Genomic DNA, 21,647 nt, shown 5'->3' on the forward strand with positions numbered 1-21,647 from the left:
TGTGATGTTTACTGTCCATTTCGTATTGTTTATTATCCATTTCGCTTGCTTTGGCAATATAAACATACCTTTCCCATGCCAATGAAGCCCATTGACTTGAGAGACAGAGAGAGTTCCCTTTTCTGGCCAGTCTAGTGTCTTACCCTCTTCCCAGTTCCGCGGCCTACGGGTGGGTGGCACTCTGCAGCCTGGCGTACCGTACACAGCATTATCTCTATGAGAGCCGTCTCCTGTCTGTCTGTCAGGGCTACACACACCAGATATATTAGAGACAAGGTATAGAAGTTATGGGTCAGAGGTCAAGTATAGAGGTCAGAGGTCATACCTTCCTCCCCTGGCACAGGGTCGTCCAGTAGCAGGCTGGTCATACACTCCCAGTCCTTCAGTAGGTCTGCTCCACTCTCCCACAGAGAGTCCACCAGGTACGCAGCATGCTCATGAAGCTGGAATACACACGGGAGAGATAAGCAGGGGAAAGGTATTTCTCACAGTGAGTCTTGTAAGTAATCAGCATGTTTTCATGGAGGTAGAGACAGGGTTAGAGACAGGGTCAGAGACTGTGTGTGTGTGTGTGTGTGTGTGTACCTCGCTCTCCAGGAAGAAGAAAACAGTAGTTTTGATGAGGTTGGCGTTGGGGCTTTGTCTTCCTCTCCTCTTGGGGGCGCCCTCCTCTTCCGGCTCCCGTGTACTGAAGAGTCTGGAGAGCAGAGTCACGAGTATTAGATTTAGAAAACTATATCAAATTACCCTAAATATACAAAAGTATGTGGACACCCCTTCAAATTAGTGGATTTTGGCCATTTTAGCCACACCCGTTGCTGACAGGTGTATAAAATCGAGCACACCGCCATGCAATCTCCATAGACAAACATTAGCAGTAGAATGGCCTTACTGAAGAGCTCAGTGACTTTCAACGTGGCACCGTCAACAAGTCAGTTCATGAAATTTCTAGCCCTGCTAGAGCTGCCCCGGTCAACTTTAAGTGCTGTTATTGTGAAGTGGAAACTTCTAGGAACAACAACGGCTCAGCAGCGAAGTGGTAGGCTACACAAGCTCACAGAACGGGACTGCTGAGTACTGAAGCGCGTAAAAATCTGTCCTTGTTTGCAACACTCACTACTGAGTTCCAAACGGCCTCTGAAAGCAACTTCAGCACAAGAAGTGTTCATCAGGAGCTTCATGAAATGGGTTTCCATGGCCGAGCAGCCGCACACAAGCCTAAGATCATCATGCACAATGCCAAGCATATAGATGGTTGTAAAAGATGGGGAGAGGTCCGTCCGTAATAAAGAGATGCTCTGCAGACTCTAGTTTTGCCTTATCTTGATTATTGTCCAGTCGTATGGTCTAGTGCTACAAGGAAAGACCTAAAACTGTAGCTGGCCCAGAACAGAGCAGCACATCTTGCATTGTAATCAGAGGGCTGATATAAATACTATCATGCCAGTCTCTCTTGGTTAAGAGTTGAAGAGAGACTGACTCCATCACTTCTTTTTATAAGAAACAATGTGTGGAAAAGACCTAATTGTTTGCATAGTCAACTTACACACAGCTCTGGACACACACACCCTTACTACACCATACATGCCACCAGGGGTCTTTTCACAGTCCCCAGGTGCAGAACAAATTCAACAAAGTGTACAGTATTATATAGAGCCATTATTGCATGGAACTCCGTTCCATCTCATATTGCTCAAATGAACATCAAACCTGGTTTCAAACAACAGATAAAGCAACACCTCACGGCACAACGCTGCTCCCCTATTTGACCTAGATAGTTTCTGTATTGACATGTAGGCCTTTAAAAATAAAGTAATTGATGTAGTTCTGTCCTTGTCTATTCATGTTCTGTATTATGTCATGTTTCATGTGGACCCCAGGAAGAGAAGCTGCTGCTTTGCAACAGCTAATGGGGATCCTAATAAAATACCAAAGCGTTCGCTGGAGTGATGTAAAGCTCGCCACCATTGGACTCCGTAGCAGTGGAAACGCGTTCTCTGGAGCGATGAATCACACTTCACCATCTGGCAGTCCGACAAACTAATCTGGGTTTGGCGGTTGCCATGAGAACGTTACCTGCCCTAATGCATAGTGCCAACTGTAACGTTTGGCGGCGGAATAATGGTCTGCGGCTAGGCCCCTTAGGGTTCAGGCTAGGCCCCTTAGCTCCAGTGAAAGGAATTCTTAACGCTACAGCATACAATGACATTCTAGACGATTCTGTCCTTCCAACTTTGTGGCAACAATTTGGGGAAGGCCCTTTCCTGTTTCAGCATGACAATGCCCCAGTGCACAAAGCGAGGTCCACTCTGGTTTGTCGAGATCTGTGTGGAAGAACTTGACTGGCCTACAGAGCCCCTGACCTCAACCCCATCGAACACTTTTGGGATGAATTGAAACGACCTCACCAATGCTCTTGTGGTTGCATGGAAGCAAGACCCCACGGCAATGTTCCAACATCTAGGGGAAAACCTTCCCAGAAGAGTGGAGGCTGTTATAGCAGCAAAGGGGGGGGGGGGGGGGGGGGGAACGACGACTCCATATTAATGCCCATGATTTTGGAATGAGATGTTTGACGAGCAGGTGTCCACATACTTTTGGTCATGTAGTGTATATAAACCTCACTTATAGGCACTAGCCCAGCCTAAATAAAACAGACAAGGAATGTGTCCGCGCCAGAAAACCATACCCCAGATCTACCGACCTCAAGTTCCTACTCTCTCCTTCTCACACCCCTTTCTCCTCCTGCCTGCCCCGCTCTCTCTCTAACCCATCCACCTTCCTCTCTTCAGCTCTGCTCCCTCTCTCTCTCTCTCTCTCTCTTGCGGTTCCAGGGAAGAAACCAGACATGGGGTTTTAGCATCACATTTGATTGATTGATAGGACTTAAGAGAAAATAAATACATGATAGAAGAATGTGTGACAACAGATTAAATAAAAAATTAAATAAAACAAATCCTACTTCTTGAAGAGGAACTCCCCGGCTGCTATGGCGACCGGTCGGTGGGCGGAGTAGACCAGGTGATAGACGCTCTCACAGTCCTCCGGGCTCAGTACTTCATCTGTACTACTGTAATACACATACAATCCCCCAGGCTCAGTACCTCATCTGTACTACTGTAATACACATACAATCCCCCCGGGCTCAGTACCTCATCTGTACTACTGTAATACACATACAATCCCCCGGGCTCAGTACCTCATCTGTACTACTGTAATACACATACAATCCCCCCGGGCTCAGTACCTCATCTGTACTACTGTAATACACATACAATCCTCCGGGCTCAGTACCTCATCTGTACTACTGTAATACACATACAATCCTCCGGGCTCAGTACCTCATCTGTACTACTGTAATACACATACAATCCCCCCGGGCTCAGTACCTCATCTGTACTACTGTAATACACATACAATCCTCCGGGCTCAGTACCTCATCTGTACTACTGTAATACACATACAATCCCCCCGGGCTCAGTACCTCATCTGTACTACTGTAATACACATACAATCCCCCCGGGCTCAGTACCTCATCTGTACTACTGTAATACACATACAATCCCCCCGGGCTCAGTACCTCATCTGTACTACTGTAATACACATACAATCCCCCCGGGCTCAGTACCTCATCTGTACTACTGTAATACACATACAATCCTCCGGGCTCAGTACCTCATCTGTACTACTGTAATACACATACAATCCTCCGGGCTCAGTACCTCATCTGTACTACTGTAATACACATACAATCCCCCCGGGCTCAGTACCTCATCTGTACTACTGTAATACACATACAATCCTCCGGGCTCAGTACCTCATCTGTACTACTGTAATACACATACAATCCCCCCGGGCTCAGTACCTCATCTGTACTACTGTAATACACATACAATCCCCCCGGGCTCAGTACCTCATCTGTACTACTGTAATACACATACAATCCCCCGGGCTCAGTACCTCATCTGTACTACTGTAATACACATACAATCCCCCCGGGCTCAGTACCTCATCTGTACTACTGTAATACACATACCATACAATCCCCCAGGCTCAGTACCTCATCTGTACTACACATACCATACAATCCCCCGGGCTCAGTACCTCATCTGTACTACACATACCATACAATCCCCCGGGCTCAGTACCTCATCTGTACTACACATACCATACAATCCCCCGGGCTCAGTACCTCATCTGTACTACTGTAATACACACACAGTACAGATTAAACACAGATAGCTGAACTGTAGCAACTTACTGTAGTACCAGAGTGAGCAGTTTTATTGCTTGTACTGCGACATCATACTCCTTGTCCAAAGTCATGGAGACAATGCGGTCCTGTGAAGAGAAGAAATTACAAAGATTTCAGATACTCAAAATCAACAGGGCATAGTAGTGGTTCAGCCAGGAAATACCTCAACTCAAAACCGCTGGGGCCACCCATATGAAAACTCATCAATGTACTACTAGTAAGTCGTTTTGGATAAAATAGTCTGCTAAATGGCATTTGTTATGAAAATTGAGCCTTGAGGTAACTAGTTGTAGTGTATTGATGTGTCCACCAGGTGGCGCTCTGACCTTGAAGCGGCTGGTGAACAGCTCCAGTCTGGTGTTCAGTTCTCTGTTGTAGTAGAGACCCTGCAGCGCTGTCAAACATTTCAGACGCACCTCGCCTTGCTACACACACACACACACACACACACACACACACACACACACACGTTGGAATTACACACACTTCTAACACACACATACAAACTCATTAGAATTGCACAAACTCCTAACTCAAACACAACACCTTGCTGACAAGCGCGCACACACACACACTCTCCCTCACCTTGTCGTGCATGGTCCAGCCTACGTATTTCAGGTAGCTGTCGTTGAGGAAGGCGTCACTGTACAGCTTCATCCACATTCCAATCTCCTCTATAGTGATGGCTCTGATCTCTGCTATGGCATCACTGTAACAACACACAACCTTCATCATCCTCATCATACCCTCTATACAAAGGGATAATGTATCTCAAATGAAATCCATCCTATTTATGATCATTACTATGATGGGGACAATGGACAGGCCACATACCGATATCGGTGTACAAACACACCCTTGAATATAGCATTCATCATGTTTTCAATTTCGTCCTGATTTTCTTGAAGCTGAAATTAGAACAAGAAATCAGTAAGATAACATTTTTATCAGGGTTCATCAGGCTGAACTTAAACCAAGAAAATCAAGATAACCAAACATTACAGAGAGATAGCTAGTATAGTTATGAAGGCACTGAGGAGTATAATTACACAGTGGTTCATGTTGTTCTGGTGGGGTTGTATTAGTAGGAGGAGACAGCAGTGGTTCATGTTGTTCTGGTGGGGTTGTATTAGTAGGAGGAGACAGCAGTGGTTCATGTTGTTCTGGTGGGGTTGTATTAGTAGGAGGAGACAGCAGTGGTTCATGTTGTTCTGGTGGGGTTGTATTAGTAGGAGGAGACAGCAGTGGTTCATGTTGTTCTGGTGGGGTTGTATTAGTAGGAGGAGACAGCAGTGGTTCATGTTGTTCTGGTGGGGTTGTATTAGTAGGAGACAGCAGTGGTTCATGTTGTTCTGGTGGGGTTGTATTAGTAGGAGGAGACAGCAGTGGTTCATGTTGTTCTGGTGGGGTTGTATTAGTAGGAGGAGACAGCAGTGGTTCATGTTGTTCTGGTGGGGTTGTATTAGTAGGAGGAGACAGCAGTGGTTCATGTTGTTCTGGTGGGGTTGTATTAGTAGGAGGAGACAGCAGTGGTTCATGTTGTTCTGGTGGGGTTGTATTAGTAGGAGACAGCAGTGGTTCATGTTGTTCTGGTGGGGTTGTATTAGTAGGAGACAGCAGTGGTTCATGTTGTTCTGGTGGGGTTGTATTAGTAGGAGGAGACAGCAGTGGTTCATGTTGTTCTGGTGGGGTTGTATTAGTAGGAGGAGACAGCAGTGGTTCATGTTGTTCTGGTGGGGTTGTATTAGTAGGAGACAGCAGTGGTTCATGTTGTTCTGGTGGGGTTGTATTAGTAGGAGGAGACAGCAGTGGTTCATGTTGTTCTGGTGGGGTTGTATTAGTAGGAGGAGACAGCAGTGGTTCATGTTGTTCTGGTGGGGTTGTATTAGTAGGAGGAGACAGCAGTGGTTCATGTTGTTCTGGTGGGGTCGTATTAGTAGGAGGAGACAGCAGTGGTTCATGTTGTTCTGGTGGGGTTGTATTAGTAGGAGGAGACAGCAGTGGTTCATGTTGTTCTGGTGGGGTTGTATTAGTAGGAGGAGACAGCAGTGGTTCATGTTGTTCTGGTGGGGTTGTATTAGTAGGAGGAGACAGCAGTGGTTCATGTTCTGGTGGGGTTGTATTAGTAGGAGGAGACAGCAGTGGTTCATGTTGTTCTGGTGGGGTTGTATTAGTAGGAGACAGCAGTGGTTCATGTTGTTCTGGTGGGGTTGTATTAGTAGGAGACAGCAGTGGTTCATGTTGTTCTGGTGGGGTTGTATTAGTAGGAGACAGCAGTGGTTCATGTTGTTCTGGTGGGGTTGTATTAGTAGGAGGAGACAGCAGTGGTTCATGTTGTTCTGGTGGGGTTGTATTAGTAGGAGGAGACAGCAGTGGTTCATGTTGTTCTGGTGGGGTTGTATTAGTAGGAGGAGACAGCAGTGGTTCATGTTGTTCTGGTGGGGTTGTATTAGTAGGAGGAGACAGCAGTGGTTCATGTTGTTCTGGTGGGGTTGTATTAGTAGGAGGAGACAGCAGTGGTTCATGTTGTTCTGGTGGGGTTGTATTAGTAGGAGGAGACAGCAGTGGTTCATGTTGTTCTGGTGGGGTTGTATTAGTAGGAGGAGACAGCAGTGGTTCATGTTGTTCTGGTGGGGTTGTATTAGTAGGAGGAGACAGCAGTGGTTCATGTTGTTCTGGTGGGGTTGTATTAGTAGGAGGAGACAGCAGTGGTTCATGTTGTTCTGGTGGGGTTGTATTTGTAGGAGGAGACAGCAGTGGTTCATGTTGTTCTGGTGGGGTTGTATTAGTAGGAGGAGACAGCAGTGGTTCATGTTGTTCTGGTGGGGTTGTATTAGTAGGAGACAGCAGTGGTTCATGTTGTTCTGGTGGGGTTGTATTAGTAGGAGGAGACAGCAGTGGTTCATGTTGTTCTGGTGGGGTTGTATTAGTAGGAGGAGACAGCAGTGGTTCATGTTGTTCTGGTGGGGTTGTATTAGTAGGAGGAGACAGCAGTGGTTCATGTTGTTCTGGTGGGGTCGTATTAGTAGGAGGAGACAGCAGTGGTTCATGTTGTTCTGGTGGGGTTGTATTAGTAGGAGGAGACAGCAGTGGTTCATGTTGTTCTGGTGGGGTTGTATTAGTAGGAGGAGACAGCAGTGGTTCATGTTGTTCTGGTGGGGTTGTATTAGTAGGAGGAGACAGCAGTGGTTCATGTTGTTCTGGTGGGGTTGTATTAGTAGGAGGAGACAGCAGTGGTTCATGTTGTTCTGGTGGGGTTGTATTAGTAGGAGGAGACAGCAGTGGTTCATGTTGTTCTGGTGGGGTTGTATTAGTAGGAGGAGACAGCAGTGGTTCATGTTGTTCTGGTGAGGTTGTATTAGTAGGAGACAGCAGTGGTTCATGTTGTTCTGGTGGGGTTGTATTAGTAGGAGGAGACAGCAGTGGTTCATGTTGTTCTGGTGGGGTTGTATTAGTAGGAGGAGACAGCAGTGGTTCATGTTGTTCTGGTGGGGTTGTATTAGTAGGAGGAGACAGCAGTGGTTCATGTTGTTCTGGTGGGGTTGTATTAGTAGGAGGAGACAGCAGTGGTTCATGTTGTTCTGGTGGGGTTGTATTAGTAGGAGGAGACAGCAGTGGTTCATGTTGTTCTGGTGGGGTTGTATTAGTAGGAGGAGACAGCAGTGGTTCATGTTGTTCTGGTGGGGTTGTATTAGTAGGAGGAGACAGCAGTGGTTCATGTTGTTCTGGTGGGGTTGTATTAGTAGGAGGAGACAGCAGTGGTTCATGTTGTTCTGGTGGGGTTGTATTAGTAGGAGGAGACAGCAGTGGTTCATGTTGTTCTGGTGGGGTTGTATTAGTAGGAGGAGACAGCAGTGGTTCATGTTGTTCTGGTGGGGTCGTATTAGTAGGAGGAGACAGCAGTGGTTCATGTTGTTCTGGTGGGGTTGTATTAGTAGGAGGAGACAGCAGTGGTTCATGTTCTGGTGGGGTTGTATTAGTAGGAGGAGACAGCAGTGGTTCATGTTCTGGTGGGGTTGTATTAGTAGGAGGAGACAGCAGTGGTTCATGTTGTTCTGTTGGGGTTGTATTAGTAGGAGGAGACAGCAGTGGTTCATGTTGTTCTGGTGGGGTTGTATTAGTAGGAGGAGACAGCAGTGGTTCATGTTGTTCTGGTGGGGTCGTATTAGTAGGAGGAGACAGCAGTGGTTCATGTTGTTCTGGTGGGGTCGTATTAGTAGGAGGAGACAGCAGTGGTTCATGTTGTGGTGGGGTTGTATTAGTAGGAGGAGACAGCAGTGGTTCATGTTGTGGTGGGGTTGTATTAGTAGGAGACAGCAGTGGTTCATGTTGTTCTGGTGGGGTTGTATTAGTAGGAGGAGACAGCAGTGGTTCATGTTGTTCTGGTGGGGTTGTATTAGTAGGAGACAGCAGTGGTTCATGTTGTGGTGGGGTTGTATTAGGAGGAGACAGCAGTGGTTCATGTTGTTCTGGTGGGGTTGTATTAGTAGGAGGAGACAGCAGTGGTTCATGTTGTTCTGGTGGGGTTGTATTAGTAGGAGGAGACAGCAGTGGTTCATGTTGTTCTGGTGGGGTTGTATTAGTAGGAGACAGCAGTGGTTCATGTTGTTCTGGTGGGGTTGTATTAGTAGGAGGAGACAGCAGTGGTTCATGTTGTTCTGGTGGGGTTGTATTAGTAGGAGACAGCAGTGGTTCATGTTCTGGTGGGGTTGTATTAGTAGGAGGAGACAGCAGTGGTTCATGTTCTGGTGAGGTTGTATTAGTAGGAGGAGACAGCAGTGGTTCATGTTCTGGTGAGGTTGTATTAGTAGGAGGAGACAGCAGTGGTTCATGTTCTGGTGGGGTTGTATTAGTAGGAGGAGACAGCAGTGGTTCATGTTCTGGTGAGGTTGTATTAGTAGGAGGAGACAGCAGTGGTTCATGTTGTTCTGGTGGGGTTGTATTAGTAGGAGGAGACAGCAGTGGTTCATGTTCTGGTGGGGTCGTAGTAGAATGATCGGGCAGATGGAAGCCCAGTGGGACATAGTGTTATGTAAACTAGGACACAGCCATTGATGCCAGCTCAACCACAGGGCCTAGTAGAACCCTTTAACTCTCCCTGTCTGACTGCAGGCTAACTGACTGGTTAAGCTCCTACAGCATGTCTTCAAGCATCCTCATCTCTAAATGTAATACATCATCTGATTGGAAAACAACTCTCACGAAGCTCCTGCACCTGGGTAACTTGTCTGTGAAGAGAGGGTGTTTTAGAAAGCACATTCTGAGAAGCAGCGAGAGCAGACAACCCTAAGGAAAACGTGAGCCAAACTAACCTTAAACCAAAGGCCCAAGAAGCCTTACCCAGTTCCCCAACACCAACCCAGGAGGAGCCTAACTCTGACCTCTAACCCAGGAGGAGCCTAACCCTGACCCCTAACCCAGGAGGAGCCTAACTCTGACCTCATCCCTCTCACCTCTTTGCGTTTCTGCAGCAGTAGCTCCAGCCGGTCGTTGGCTCTCTTGGCGACATTCTTGTTTCTCTCTGTCTCGTACTGCCGCTGTGTGTTGTCCATGTTGATGCTCAGGTTCAGAGCTACATTCACCAGGGCTGTCATCAGTTTCATGGCTATATACACACACACACAGTTAATCAGCGTACCCGTGTGCCCAGGGAAGACAGAAATAACCGACTAACACAGAGAGACATATCCCCTCACCTCACCCACTCTATTACCTGCCAGTGTACTGGTGTGCCTGAAGGCTCGGACCTGTGAGTCCGACAGTCCGGTGAGGAGCGATATGACCGTGTCCATGAGGTACTCATCATAGATGATGCTGTACTGACACTGTCTCACCAAGACAGCAATGAACTCACAGAAACTGCCCTTAAACTTCTTCCACAGTGGACCTGCCATGGTCAGAGGATAGTCTCCGCTGTCCTATAGAGGGGGAGGAGGAGGAGAGAGAAGGTTTATGGGAGTTATGGCTTCACTATTGCATGCAACTCAAAGGGTAATGACATCTAAAACTGAACCAATCAAATGGTACATTTCAGGTGACCGACTAAACTTTAACCCAGAGTGATGCACCTACCACATCTCACACACACAAAACCTACCTCGTCAAACTCCTCTGTCATCCTCCTGATGATCTCAGAGTTCTGCATGTTTCGGAACATCTCTCCACTGACCACTCCTTTACAGCCAGAACACTGGATGAAGAAGTTGATCAGGTCTAGCAGAGCCATGTCCCTGTCGTTTTTATACGCCTCAATCCAGTCATCCACCACAGACTGCAGCCAGGACAAACAGCAGCAGAGTTAAACAATAAATACAACTAACATACAGTCACTGTGTTTCAACTCTAAAAAAGCTGTTCTGGTCATTAGATAATCAAGAAGTGTTGATAATCAAATAAACTATTGGCCTGTTAAAAGCAAGCCACTTCTGTGTGTAGGCTCACAGATACACTATGTGTTTCACACACTGTAAATGTTACAAACACTATATATACACAAAAGTATGTGGACACCCCTTCAAATGAGTGGATTAGGCCATTTCAGCCACACTCGTTACTGACAGGTGTATATAAAAAAAAATCTAAAAATATATATTAAAAATCAGGCACACAGACACGTAATCTCCATAGACAAAGATTGACCATATCCATAGCCTTACTGAAGAGCGCAGTGACTTTCAATGTGGCACCGTCATAGGATGCCACCTTTCCAACACGTCAGCGCGTCAAATTTCTGCCCTGCTAAAGCTGCCCCGGTCAACTGTTATTGTGAAGTGGAAATGTCTAGGACCAACAACGCTGCGAAGAGGTAGGCCACACAAGCTCACTGAACGGGATCGCCAAGTGCTGAAGCATGTAAAAATCACCTGTCCTTGGTTGCAAGACTCACTACCGAGTTCCAAACTGCCTCTGGAAGCAACATCAGCACAAAAACTGTTTGTCGAGAGATTCATGAAATGGGTTTCCATGGCCGAGCAGCCGCATACAAGCCTAAGATCACCCTGGGCAATGCCAAGCGTCAGCTGGAGTGGTGTAAAGCTCACCGCCATGGGAACAATGAATTGCGAGCCAACCCTAACCGCCCAACATCAGTGCCCGACCTCACTAATGCTTGTGGCTGAATGGAAGCAAGTCCCCGCAGCAATGTTCCTACATCTAGTGGAAAGCCTTCCCAGAAGAGTGTAGGCTGTTATAGCAGCAAAGGGGGACCAACTCCATATCAATGCCTAAGATTTTGGAATGAGATGTTCGACGAGCAGCTGTCCACATACTTTTGGTCAAGTAGCGTATACACACACACACCTGCATGGCGCTTTTGCCCATCTTGACAACCTCGAACAGCATCAGGTTCTCCATGCCATTCTCCTGGTAGTGGCCGTTCATCCTCCCTGCACCCCCCACTCCCTTCCCTCCTTTACCCTTCTCGCCTGCCGCCTTCTTCCCCTTCTTCCCCCCCTGGGATGGAGGAAGTGGTGGAGAGAAAGAGAGTTGAGAAAAGTCAATAAAGGTGTAAACAGCATAATACTTACTAATATTACGTGGTGTGTATACAGTAGCTTGAGGATGAAGTGAATATTACGTGGTGTGTATACAGTAGCTTGAGGATGAAGTGAATATTACGTGGTGTGTATACAGTAGCTTGAGGATGAAGTGAATATTACGTGGTGTGTATACAGTAGCTTGAGGATGAAGTGAATATTACGTGGTGTGTATACAGTAGCTTGAGGATGAAGTGAATATTACGTGGTGTGTATACAGTAGCTTGAGGATGAAGTGAATATTACGTGGTGTGTATACAGTAGCTTGAGGATGAAGTGAATATTCCGTGGTGTGCATTGATGGGTTGCATGTTTTGTCAGAATATTGTTTTGAACGTTCATTTTGGACTGATGCCCGACTGAGCACTCAACTTAATGCATCATCAAAGAGCACTGATGAAGATTTCATAAAAAATGCATTACATTGGCTTGGAAATACAATGACATTCCAAGGGGGGGGGGGTCAAATAATGAGTAGGAAAATCTTTTGATGATACCAGATTGACTTTAGATGCAGTATAACGTTAGCTAGCTAGCTAACATTGAGGGGAGGCCATCAGATTTCAGATCGCTAACGTTAGCATTGCTAGCCATTTTTGGCAAACTTTTCTAGCTAATAACAACATTGCCATCTCTTTAAAGTAAATTTGACGACATGATAATGCTGGAAAAGTTGTTTCCTACTAATTATTTGACTACTTTACCAATGTCATGGTATTTCCAGGCACTATAGTGTAGTGTAATTTAGAATAAACAGTAGTTAGCCTCCATCCAGAATGACTGGGGTTATCACCACTTTAGGACACCGCCGATAGAGGACAGCTTGTGAACATTCATAACAATGGCATGACCAAGACAGAGGCGCAACCTATGAATAGAGTGAGGAAGAGGTCCTAATATTATGTTGAGGTGTATAGAGAGGGGAAGGGGTCCTAATATTATGTTGAGGTGTATAGAGAGAGGAAGGGGTCCTAATATTATGTTGAGGTGTATAGAGAGAGGAAGGGGTCCTAATATTATGTTGAGGTGTAGAGAGAGAGGAAGAGGTCCTAATATTATGTTGAGGTGTATAGAGAGGGGAAGGGGTCCTAATATTATGTTGAGGTGTATAGAGAGAGGAAGGGGTCCTAATATATTATGTTGAGGTGTATAGAGAGAGGAAGAGGTCCTAATATTATGTTGAGGTGTATAGAGAGAGGAAGGGGTCCTAATATTATGTTGAGGTGTATAGAGAGAGGAAGAGGTCCTAAAATTATGTTGAGGTGTATAGAGAGGAAGAGGTTCTAATATTATGGAACCTTGAGTAAGGTTACTCTTAGTCGTGGTATATTGGCGATGTAACAAAAAACCCCGGAGGTGCCTTATTGCTATTATAAACTGGTTACCAACGTAATTAGAGCAGTAAAAATAAATGTTTTGTCATACCCGTGGTACACGGTCAGCATTCAGGGCTCAAACCACCCAGTTTATAATATGTAGTATATAACATGGGGAAGAGGTTATAATATGCTGTGGTGTAGAGCTTGAGGAAGACGAGGCCTGGTCGTACCTTTCCTTTGGTTGGGTTGATACTGACATCAGGAGCCTCAGAGAAGTCTGTGTCTGAGGAGAAACGGGTGTCCGAATCCCTGGCAAAAACACACACACACATTAGAAACAGTCTGCTGAATGCCGGGTGACTGACACACACGGAAGTAGCCACTTACTGAGGATAGTGGAACTCTGACGGTAACTCTGGTGCTGCTATCATTTCTCTATCATGTCTGACCCAACTCAAATTAGAACAGACCTCAGATCCTCAGTGTCCACAAGGCAGTGGAACGGTAGCATAGGACCTGGAGGAGAAAACAGAAGGGGAAGAGAATGCATGGGTATTGGAGTTACATTCAGAGAAGACAGCATCCTGACTGGTTGCATCACTGCCTGGTATGGCAACTGCTCGGCCTCCAACCGCAAGGCACTACAGAGGGTTGTGCGAACGGCCCAGTACATCACTAGGACCAAGCTTCCTGCCATCCACGACCTCTATACCAGGTGGTGTCAGAGAGCGGAAGGCCCAAAAAATTGTCGAAGACTCCAGCCACCCTAGTCATAGACTGTTGTCTCTGCTACCACACGGCAAGCGGAAGCGGAGCGCCAAATCTAGGTCCAAGAGGCTTCTAAACAGCTTCTACCCCCAGGCCATAAGACTCCTGAACATCTAGTGAAATGGCTACCCAGACTATTTGCATTGCCACCCCCCCTCTTTACACCACTGCTACTCTCTGTTGTCATCATCTATGCAGTCACTTTAATATCTCTACCTACATGTACATACTACCTAAACTAACCAGTGCCCCCGCACATTGACACTGTGTCAGTACCCCCCTGTATATAGTCTCGATACTGTTATTTTATGGATGCTCTTTAATTACCTGTTGCTTTTATCTCTTATTCTTATCAGTATTTTTTTTTTTTTACTGCATTGTTGGTTAGGGTGCTCGTAAGTAAGCATTTCACCTGTTGTATTCGGCACATGTGACTAATACAATTTAATTTGAGAGGAGTTGTATGATAACCTGCTGCTGAACTTCTACAACATACACATTGCATCCCCTGAACAGGCCTCAGTATCAGCCAGTGGCTCTTCACACAGACCAAAAAACGAAAATACTGCTTTCACATGGTAACACGGGGCGGGCTCTATCCCTCCTGTCACGCTCAGCTGTGAGCCGATTGGCTATCTCACTCCTTGGTTTACAGGAAACATCACCCCAGGGCTGGACATTGGAACGGCCCCCCATGACCATATAAAGGAGAGTTCAATACATCCTCCGTTAGAGATCCTAACCAATCAGAACAAAGTATTAACACTAGTGGACATATTACAAAACAAACAGCAGGGAGCAGAGTGGGATACTCAACCAAATTACGACATTAAAAATAAATATTATCTAATAGTTTTCATTTTTATATATAAAAATGAATCAACAATATTGTTAATACTAGCATGTCGTCAGGACTGGATTTGGGCTACAGGAGGCCAAAATGAGCCTAGCAGCGACCCTATCCTGGGTGTGTCTTAATTACGATCGGGACATACTGTACTATGGATTACAGTAGGAGGTGTGTCAATCAGCTAATGAATTGTAAGGACCAACGAGGAATCAATTGCATTTGACTGTACAATAAAATTGCTCGTGTCTGCTTTTTTGCAGGTCGTAAAAAGCTTTTTGGGGGGAGAAGTGGGGCATCTTTACCCTCATCAACCAGTGAGATGTAAGGAATGGGAAATAGATGGATTCAAATCTCAACTTTAAAATGACAGATAGCTGAATACTTTATCCCATGGTCTTGAATTAGAACGCGTGACTTCCAATACACATTCGACAATTCCAATGGACATTCGACTTATTTCATGTTATCTAATTGCCCAATGCCACTCTTGCAAGCTAAATTCATACATAATGTGTTTGACATTGGCTCAGCTACAACTGTATTGCCAAGCAATAAAACAGCATCAGCAAGCAACATCCTGTGTTTCTTATTGCACAAGCGGAGACACTCGCGAGACAGTATTCGCTCTGGCTGGTTGACTAGAGAGGAAGCCTTGAAGATGGGGACTGAAAAAGTGGCGCCAAACCCGGGTGCCTGGGCAACACAAAGCACGTTAAAACTATATTAGCGATAGCTAACAACGTCGAAATAACCGACGGAGAGCATCCTGAACAAGGCTAGCTACCGTTGGCTAGGTAGTATGACAGCCGCTCTCTTGGGCTTGCTCAGTGACGGCCACTGTCCAGAATTGACACCAATATTATGTCGAGAGGTTGCCCGGACTGGCTTGCCAAGGAGCTAGCCAGCCAACGAAGCTAGCTAGCTAGCTTAACATCATCAGCTGTCATCAAAACGTCACCCTTTACGTACATGAAAATAACAACTTGCCTTCTATGGCTAACATTAAACCAAGAGTTAAAATTGTATCCTTCAAGTAACGGTAGTACCCACTTTTCTGTAAACCAACTAGTTACAGTTCAAACAGGGCAAAAACACTCGGGAAAATCTCAATTTTGACTGGATAGCTAACTAACTAACGTTAGCTTAGCATAGCTGCAGCTTAGCTACCATTCTCCATCTTGTTATGTTAGCTAGCTAGTTTCCTGGCTAGTTAGCTAATTAGCCATGGTAACATTAGCTATCCTAGCCCGTTACCTGCAATCGAACGGAGTTCGGATAGCCAGCCATATTATCAATAAAACGGTTGATATTTAGCTAGCTAGCTAATACGGAGTGGCCCTCAAAGTTCATGTAAATATCTAAATTAGCTTGTTTATACAACACACTTGTTGTGGAGCAACAATACAACCATTTAGTTACATAAAAACACCTCGTCCCTACGTCCTCCATCTTGCCTCGGGAGTTCCGATACGTTACCTACCTAACGTTAACTCCCCAACAGAACAACATTTATTGGATGTAAACAAACAGTTTGTTATATATTAGCTTACCTAACTTGCTAGATACGTTTCAGTGAAATGGGTCTACTTTCGGGTATGTGTAACACAGATTCACGATAAACTAGACAAAAAAAAAAGTAGCTTACAGCGCCAGCGGCTAGCTTACGACTTTCCGTAGCTAGCAGCCTCCGCACTTCTAGCCTATGTTAGCTAGCTAGCATAAGAAGCTAGCTACCAACAAAATTGCTACAAACCAACTAACTTCGAGATTCCACTCCGCCATTTTATAACTTACCCCGTTATTCAATTTGTTTCCAAACGAGACACTACTTTGTTGAGTCGTTGTCTGTTATTGTATTGATATTACCACGATTTCCGCAAATGAGTTTGAAACTGGCGGTCAGAGGCGGTTTTGGACGCTCTCTCACCCCGCCACTTGCTCCGTAGTAGGGTTTGTTGTTTCGACGATGAGGGGGAAGGAAAACTCTTGGTGCACAGCTGCCCCCTAGCGGCCAGATGAAATACTTCCGATTCCCCGTGACCGTAAGTGATCTGACATCTAGCGGTTATTTACAAGCTGTGCAGCTGCCAGCTACCAGCAAGTACGTGACAGATGGGGGTTGGATGGCCCTACTGCTGAGTTCCTAAACCTAAAGGCGCAACATCGTAAGACTTCCGGATACGCTTGCAAAGACCAAACCGACCAGGCCAGGGTTTGGGGTTTGATACAGGGGTCATGTCCCCACCACATTCTGAAATTGACTTTTTGCCCCCCCACAGTTTTATCATTGCAATGTGATACAAAAAAATACGGCAATGGTGTACTTTAGGACCATGCGGACGCCTCCGAGCGGTCGGGTAGGCTGTTTGGAGTGGTCAGCAGGCTGTATTTAGGATGAAACAGACACCACTGAGTTGGCTGACAGGCTGTGTGAAGGCAAAGCTTCTGGAAGGCTGGCTGGACCAGCACAGGAGAGTTGAGCTTAGGTCAGTCTGTATGTGTTGCGCTCATTCACCGAGTTGTAAAAGCAAGCAGAGCAGAAACTGGCTGCTCATTAGTTTACTGATTTAGCTGTCAAGGTAACTGCTGTTTAACTTAACATACATTTTTTAAACTATTGTTTATTTGCAGCGCTGAGCTAGTATTGTAACTGCCATGTAATGTTAGCTAATGTTTCATTCCCTCATAACTGAGGTAAATATATAAGCTACACTAGCTAGTAGCTAGTGTAGCTAGCTCTAGTTATCTGTCAGATAGTAATAATCGCCACCTCATATCGCTATCTAACTGCTGTTGTTTGTATGGAAATGTTTTGTAGCCTTTGTTTTGTCCCGTTTCAGAAGTAAATTAACTTGGCTAGCTTTCTCCAGTTGGTCTACTGTTAGAGAGAGCTGGCCAAAAGTTGGCTAACTTTAGCTATTATTTTTGCCTCAATCACACTAGACCTGAATCAAACGATGAAACCAGATGGCCAAATGATTGAAGACTGATATTCTGACGTTCTTTTCATTGCAGCGTGAGTTTTATTAGTATTTATTATTAATGTTATTTATCTGTCAGTTTCCCTAGCTAATTCCCTACTTTTCACACTGGCACAGTAATAAACAGCTCTAACATTACAGGCTTCACTGTCATGGTGCACAGTAGAGGTCTGCGCAGAACTGATTTCTTCATCCTGCTCCCACCACACCCGCTGGCTTTCGGTCTGACTCCTACCAGCTACTGCAAGAACTGGTCCCAAAAACAACCGAAGTCCCGCAATATCATTTTTTACATGCTGTTTAGACCAGGCACAAAGATGCATCCGTGTGTTGATTTTGTACATCCACACCAGACGCAATCCAGACACGCAGGTTGAAATATCAAAACAAACTCTGTCCCAACTATATTAATTTGGGGACAGGTCGAAACAAATTCAACATTCATGGACATTTAGCTAGCTAGCTTGCTGTTGCTAGCTAATTTGTCCTGGGATATTTACATTGGGTTGTTATTTTACCTGAAATGCACAAGGTCCTTTTTTTCTGGATCTTTTTAGAATTTGGACCCATTTTGAGTCACACAAAATAGTGTGTTCTCTACTCAGACATTTAATCCACAGATAAAAGGGGAATCTAATAGTTTCTAGTAAAATCTCCTCCTTCAGTAGTTGTAGTAGTAGCAAAGATTTTTATAACTAAACCAAGATAGACCACAGCCTGTTGTTTTAAATGGGAACAAATGAGTCATAGTGGGCAGAACAAGCAAGGAGGTGGGCAGAGCCAAGCACAAGCTAGCGAGATCCTATTGGCGCATTCTAGCATACATTTGCATATTTCAGTTAGGGAACGCCTACTCTGTGAAGTGTGTGTGTGCAATAACTCAATTCTCCTTAGCACGGCTCCTAAACAACCCAATTTTTTAAAACTTTGGCAAAGGGTAAAGTCTACAAAACTTAGTCCACTCTGTTCATAACAGATTCTAGTTTTGGGAACAGAAAACGCTATTGAGATGAAATGTTTAATCGATGACAAAATTAGCAGAATGTTGGCCAAAATCCATCTCTTTCCATCTTCTCCCCACTGCAGGCCACTGGGCTTCCTCTCACTACCAAATATGGTAGTGAGTGGAAATGCCAAATGGATGCTTCACATTAATACATCCGGGGAGTGAAATATCTGTCTCATTGTTCTATCAGTGGAGGTAGTTTTTCTCTTCTTCTGTGGACTTTATATGTCAGTTGGCAACCAACTTTAAGTTGCATTACCACCACCAACTAGATTGGAGTGTGGACCTCAAGTTCTATTTTAGCGCCTGCCTACGCAGACGGTCTTTGACACGCTCGAGCAGTTTAGATGAAACGATTGAATAACATGTATGTGTACATTTATTTTGCAACACTCCCATTGTGGTGGGGTCACAGCATGCTGACCACACCACTCTCGTTACGTGTGTGAGTGTTGCAAAATAAAGGTACACATACATGTTTTTCAATCATTTCATCCAAACTGCTCGCTCAAGTCAATGAGCGTCTGCGTAGTCAGTGAAACTGAGTTACATGCACTCAGAAATGTCATTCCTCAAATAAAGGTGTAAAACACAAAATGAGACATATTTGCATATAGTCTTGTGAAGGCTGGCTGAATTCTGTCAAAGAGTTCTTTTATCTCATCATGTCTACAGATACTCCCTTCTCCCTGTTTTTGTTTGCTTGAAAATGTTGATACTGGAGAATGTTATCTGAAGAAACTGTAACCAAGCATTTATAGCGGCTAAGTAATGGATTGCCATTAATTGGAAGGTTGGTTATCCTTCCACAGTGTCAACTTATGTATCATTAGATTTAATTTGTTACAAGATTAAGGGTAACTGGGGACACTTTCATAAGGTCTGGATGCCTTATATGGAATACAGTAGGATTAAAGGACTCTGTATTGAAAACATGGCCACGTCAGGGGAAATACCTATTTAGGCAATACCTAGCTGCTGGGCTGCTCAGTCCTGGCCCTGGGGGTCTGCCGTCCTGTGGGTTGTCACTCTGGCCTGGGCCTAACACACCTAAAACCAATAATGAATGTTTCACTAAGATCCTAAAGCTGAGTAGGGTGTATTGGGTTGGGGCGCTGCAGGGTGGTGGACCCCTAGGGACAAGACGGGGTGTAAAAAAGTAAAAAGACCTCTACAGTACTATTAGTCCTATGAGATTAATTATATGGAGGATTGCTGTTTCTGTGTTTTAATGTATATTTGAGGTGTATGTGTGTTTTTTTGTTTGTAAACCATTTCCTTGGGAATTAAAACAAAGGTGTGAACTGGGAAGGAAATTGTGTTGGGAGAGAGTTGAGTTATTAACTAGACTGGTGGGGGTTGGGCGTGCAGGCAGCTCGGGCTGGCTGGTCGGTCTGGCTGAAATTTGATATAGAGGATGTCTTAATAGAGATAATCAAAAGTCTGTATTTTTTCAAGAATCGTTAATTTTTTAGGCTATTGGTTAAAGGTGCAACACAATATTTATTTTTGTAATTATCTTTGATCTAGTTTAGTCTTATTAATCACTTAAACATATTTAATAATGAGCTCTTACCTAGCTTGATGACTGTGGGAATTTTTGCTTACTTTTTGTTCTACATAGAGATGGCATATTGGATTGTGTAAAAATTCAGGAAATAAACTTTAGATGCCCCAAAAAATTCTGGGGGAGGACCCTCAGAACCCACACCAGGTTATGTCCCCTCCACTTCTAAAACCAAAGTGGCACCCTTGGTTTGAGAAGTCAATGAGAGAAGTGAACAATTCTTCCTTAGTTGTTCATTTTCTCGAAATCTAACGACACAACCTAGATTTGAGCCAATGTCTTCAGTAGTTGAACATGTTATTACTCCAACCTCGTGAAAGTGACAAACTGACACGTTTTCATTTTCGTAAAAAAAAAGTTAAATCGAAGGAATGCCTTTGATTTGACGGCCTGCACTTACGCAGTTCGGCTCGAGACGACCGTTAGACCCAATGACGGGTTTTTTTGTGCGTGAGTTTAGCTTACCAATGTCGCCATGACATCACCTATACGTACGGATTTCTATTGGAGAAGCAGTTTCTGCCTATCTTCATACTGTACTATCTTTGGCCCTGCAGTCAATGGAGTGGCCACATCTCAATACTAAGTGAATCTCAGTTGCATTTCCTTGACTCCCCATGTCCTCTCTTCTCACCTCAAAATCCATTGGAGAAGGTCAGAGGGGAGGACATGTGGAATCAAGGAAATGTAATTGAGATTATCCCATTGTGGGAGGAATAATCTTCCTCCTTCCTTCCTTTCTTTTCTCCTTTATTAGAACTGTTTCAGATTCTGAAGACACATATAGTGTAAGACAGTGTTTCTCAACCCTGGTCCTTGAGTACATCCAACAGTACACAGTTTCGTTGTAGCCCTTGACAAACACACCTCGTTAAACTCAATGAGGGCTTGATGATAAATTGAATCAGATGTGCTTGTCCAGGGTTACAATAAAAATGTGTACTGTTGGGGGTAATCGAGGACTTGGGTTGGGAAACACTGGTGTAAGAAATGGGAGAGACCTATTTTGGGACTTTCACCTATCTGTTTCTTTTATAGAAGTGGGGATGAAGGAAAGCAGACAAGGTGAGGAAGTCATTTTAGACGATTGACATGTACCCGAAGAGTGTAGTCACTAATCTAGATACCAGTATCTCTGCCTGGTGTTCAAGAAGATCACAACCGGCCGTGATTGGGAGTCCCATAGGGCAGCGCACAATTGGCCCACCCTGTTAGGGTTTGACCTGGGTAGGCTGCCATTGTAAATAAGAATTTGTTCTTAACTGACTTGCCTAGTTAAATAAAGGTTAAATAAATAAAAAAGTAGTGTTAGTAATGTTAGTAGCCTTAGTAATGTTAGCAGTGTTAGTAGCATTAGTAATGTTAA

The 21,647-nt window shown here is 44.7% G+C and overlaps 1 protein-coding gene and 1 long non-coding RNA gene across 2 annotated transcripts in view; one reads left to right on the forward strand and one right to left on the reverse strand.

Moving 5' to 3' along the window:
* LOC115168018 (cohesin subunit SA-2) overlaps positions 1 to 16,733 on the reverse strand; it is a 35,376-nt gene extending 18,643 nt beyond the window's left edge. Inside the window, exons 1-15 of the mRNA XM_029722868.1 lie at positions 16,522 to 16,733; positions 13,497 to 13,625; positions 13,340 to 13,418; positions 11,555 to 11,707; positions 10,353 to 10,526; positions 9,969 to 10,173; positions 9,709 to 9,860; positions 5,090 to 5,163; positions 4,841 to 4,964; positions 4,582 to 4,680; positions 4,262 to 4,341; positions 2,963 to 3,070; positions 586 to 697; positions 326 to 443; positions 144 to 247 (exon numbers count right to left, since the gene is read on the reverse strand). Of these exons, the coding sequence (XP_029578728.1) occupies positions 144 to 247; positions 326 to 443; positions 586 to 697; positions 2,963 to 3,070; positions 4,262 to 4,341; positions 4,582 to 4,680; positions 4,841 to 4,964; positions 5,090 to 5,163; positions 9,709 to 9,860; positions 9,969 to 10,173; positions 10,353 to 10,526; positions 11,555 to 11,707; positions 13,340 to 13,418; positions 13,497 to 13,540 (1,626 nt within the window). The 5' untranslated portion in view covers positions 13,541 to 13,625; positions 16,522 to 16,733. The remainder of the gene's footprint in view (positions 1 to 143; positions 248 to 325; positions 444 to 585; positions 698 to 2,962; positions 3,071 to 4,261; positions 4,342 to 4,581; positions 4,681 to 4,840; positions 4,965 to 5,089; positions 5,164 to 9,708; positions 9,861 to 9,968; positions 10,174 to 10,352; positions 10,527 to 11,554; positions 11,708 to 13,339; positions 13,419 to 13,496; positions 13,626 to 16,521) is intronic.
* A 337-nt stretch (positions 16,734 to 17,070) lies between these two features.
* Positions 17,071 to 18,086, forward strand: LOC115168026 (uncharacterized). The gene is made up of 3 exons (XR_003870610.1): positions 17,071 to 17,213; positions 17,671 to 17,743; positions 17,850 to 18,086. It is a non-coding gene; the product is annotated as an uncharacterized LOC115168026 (long non-coding RNA).
* The last annotated feature ends 3,561 nt before the right edge of the window (positions 18,087 to 21,647 follow it).

Source organism: Salmo trutta, chromosome 3, assembly GCF_901001165.1.
Source record: "Salmo trutta chromosome 3, fSalTru1.1, whole genome shotgun sequence".
Lineage (NCBI taxonomy): Eukaryota > Metazoa > Chordata > Actinopteri > Salmoniformes > Salmonidae > Salmo > Salmo trutta.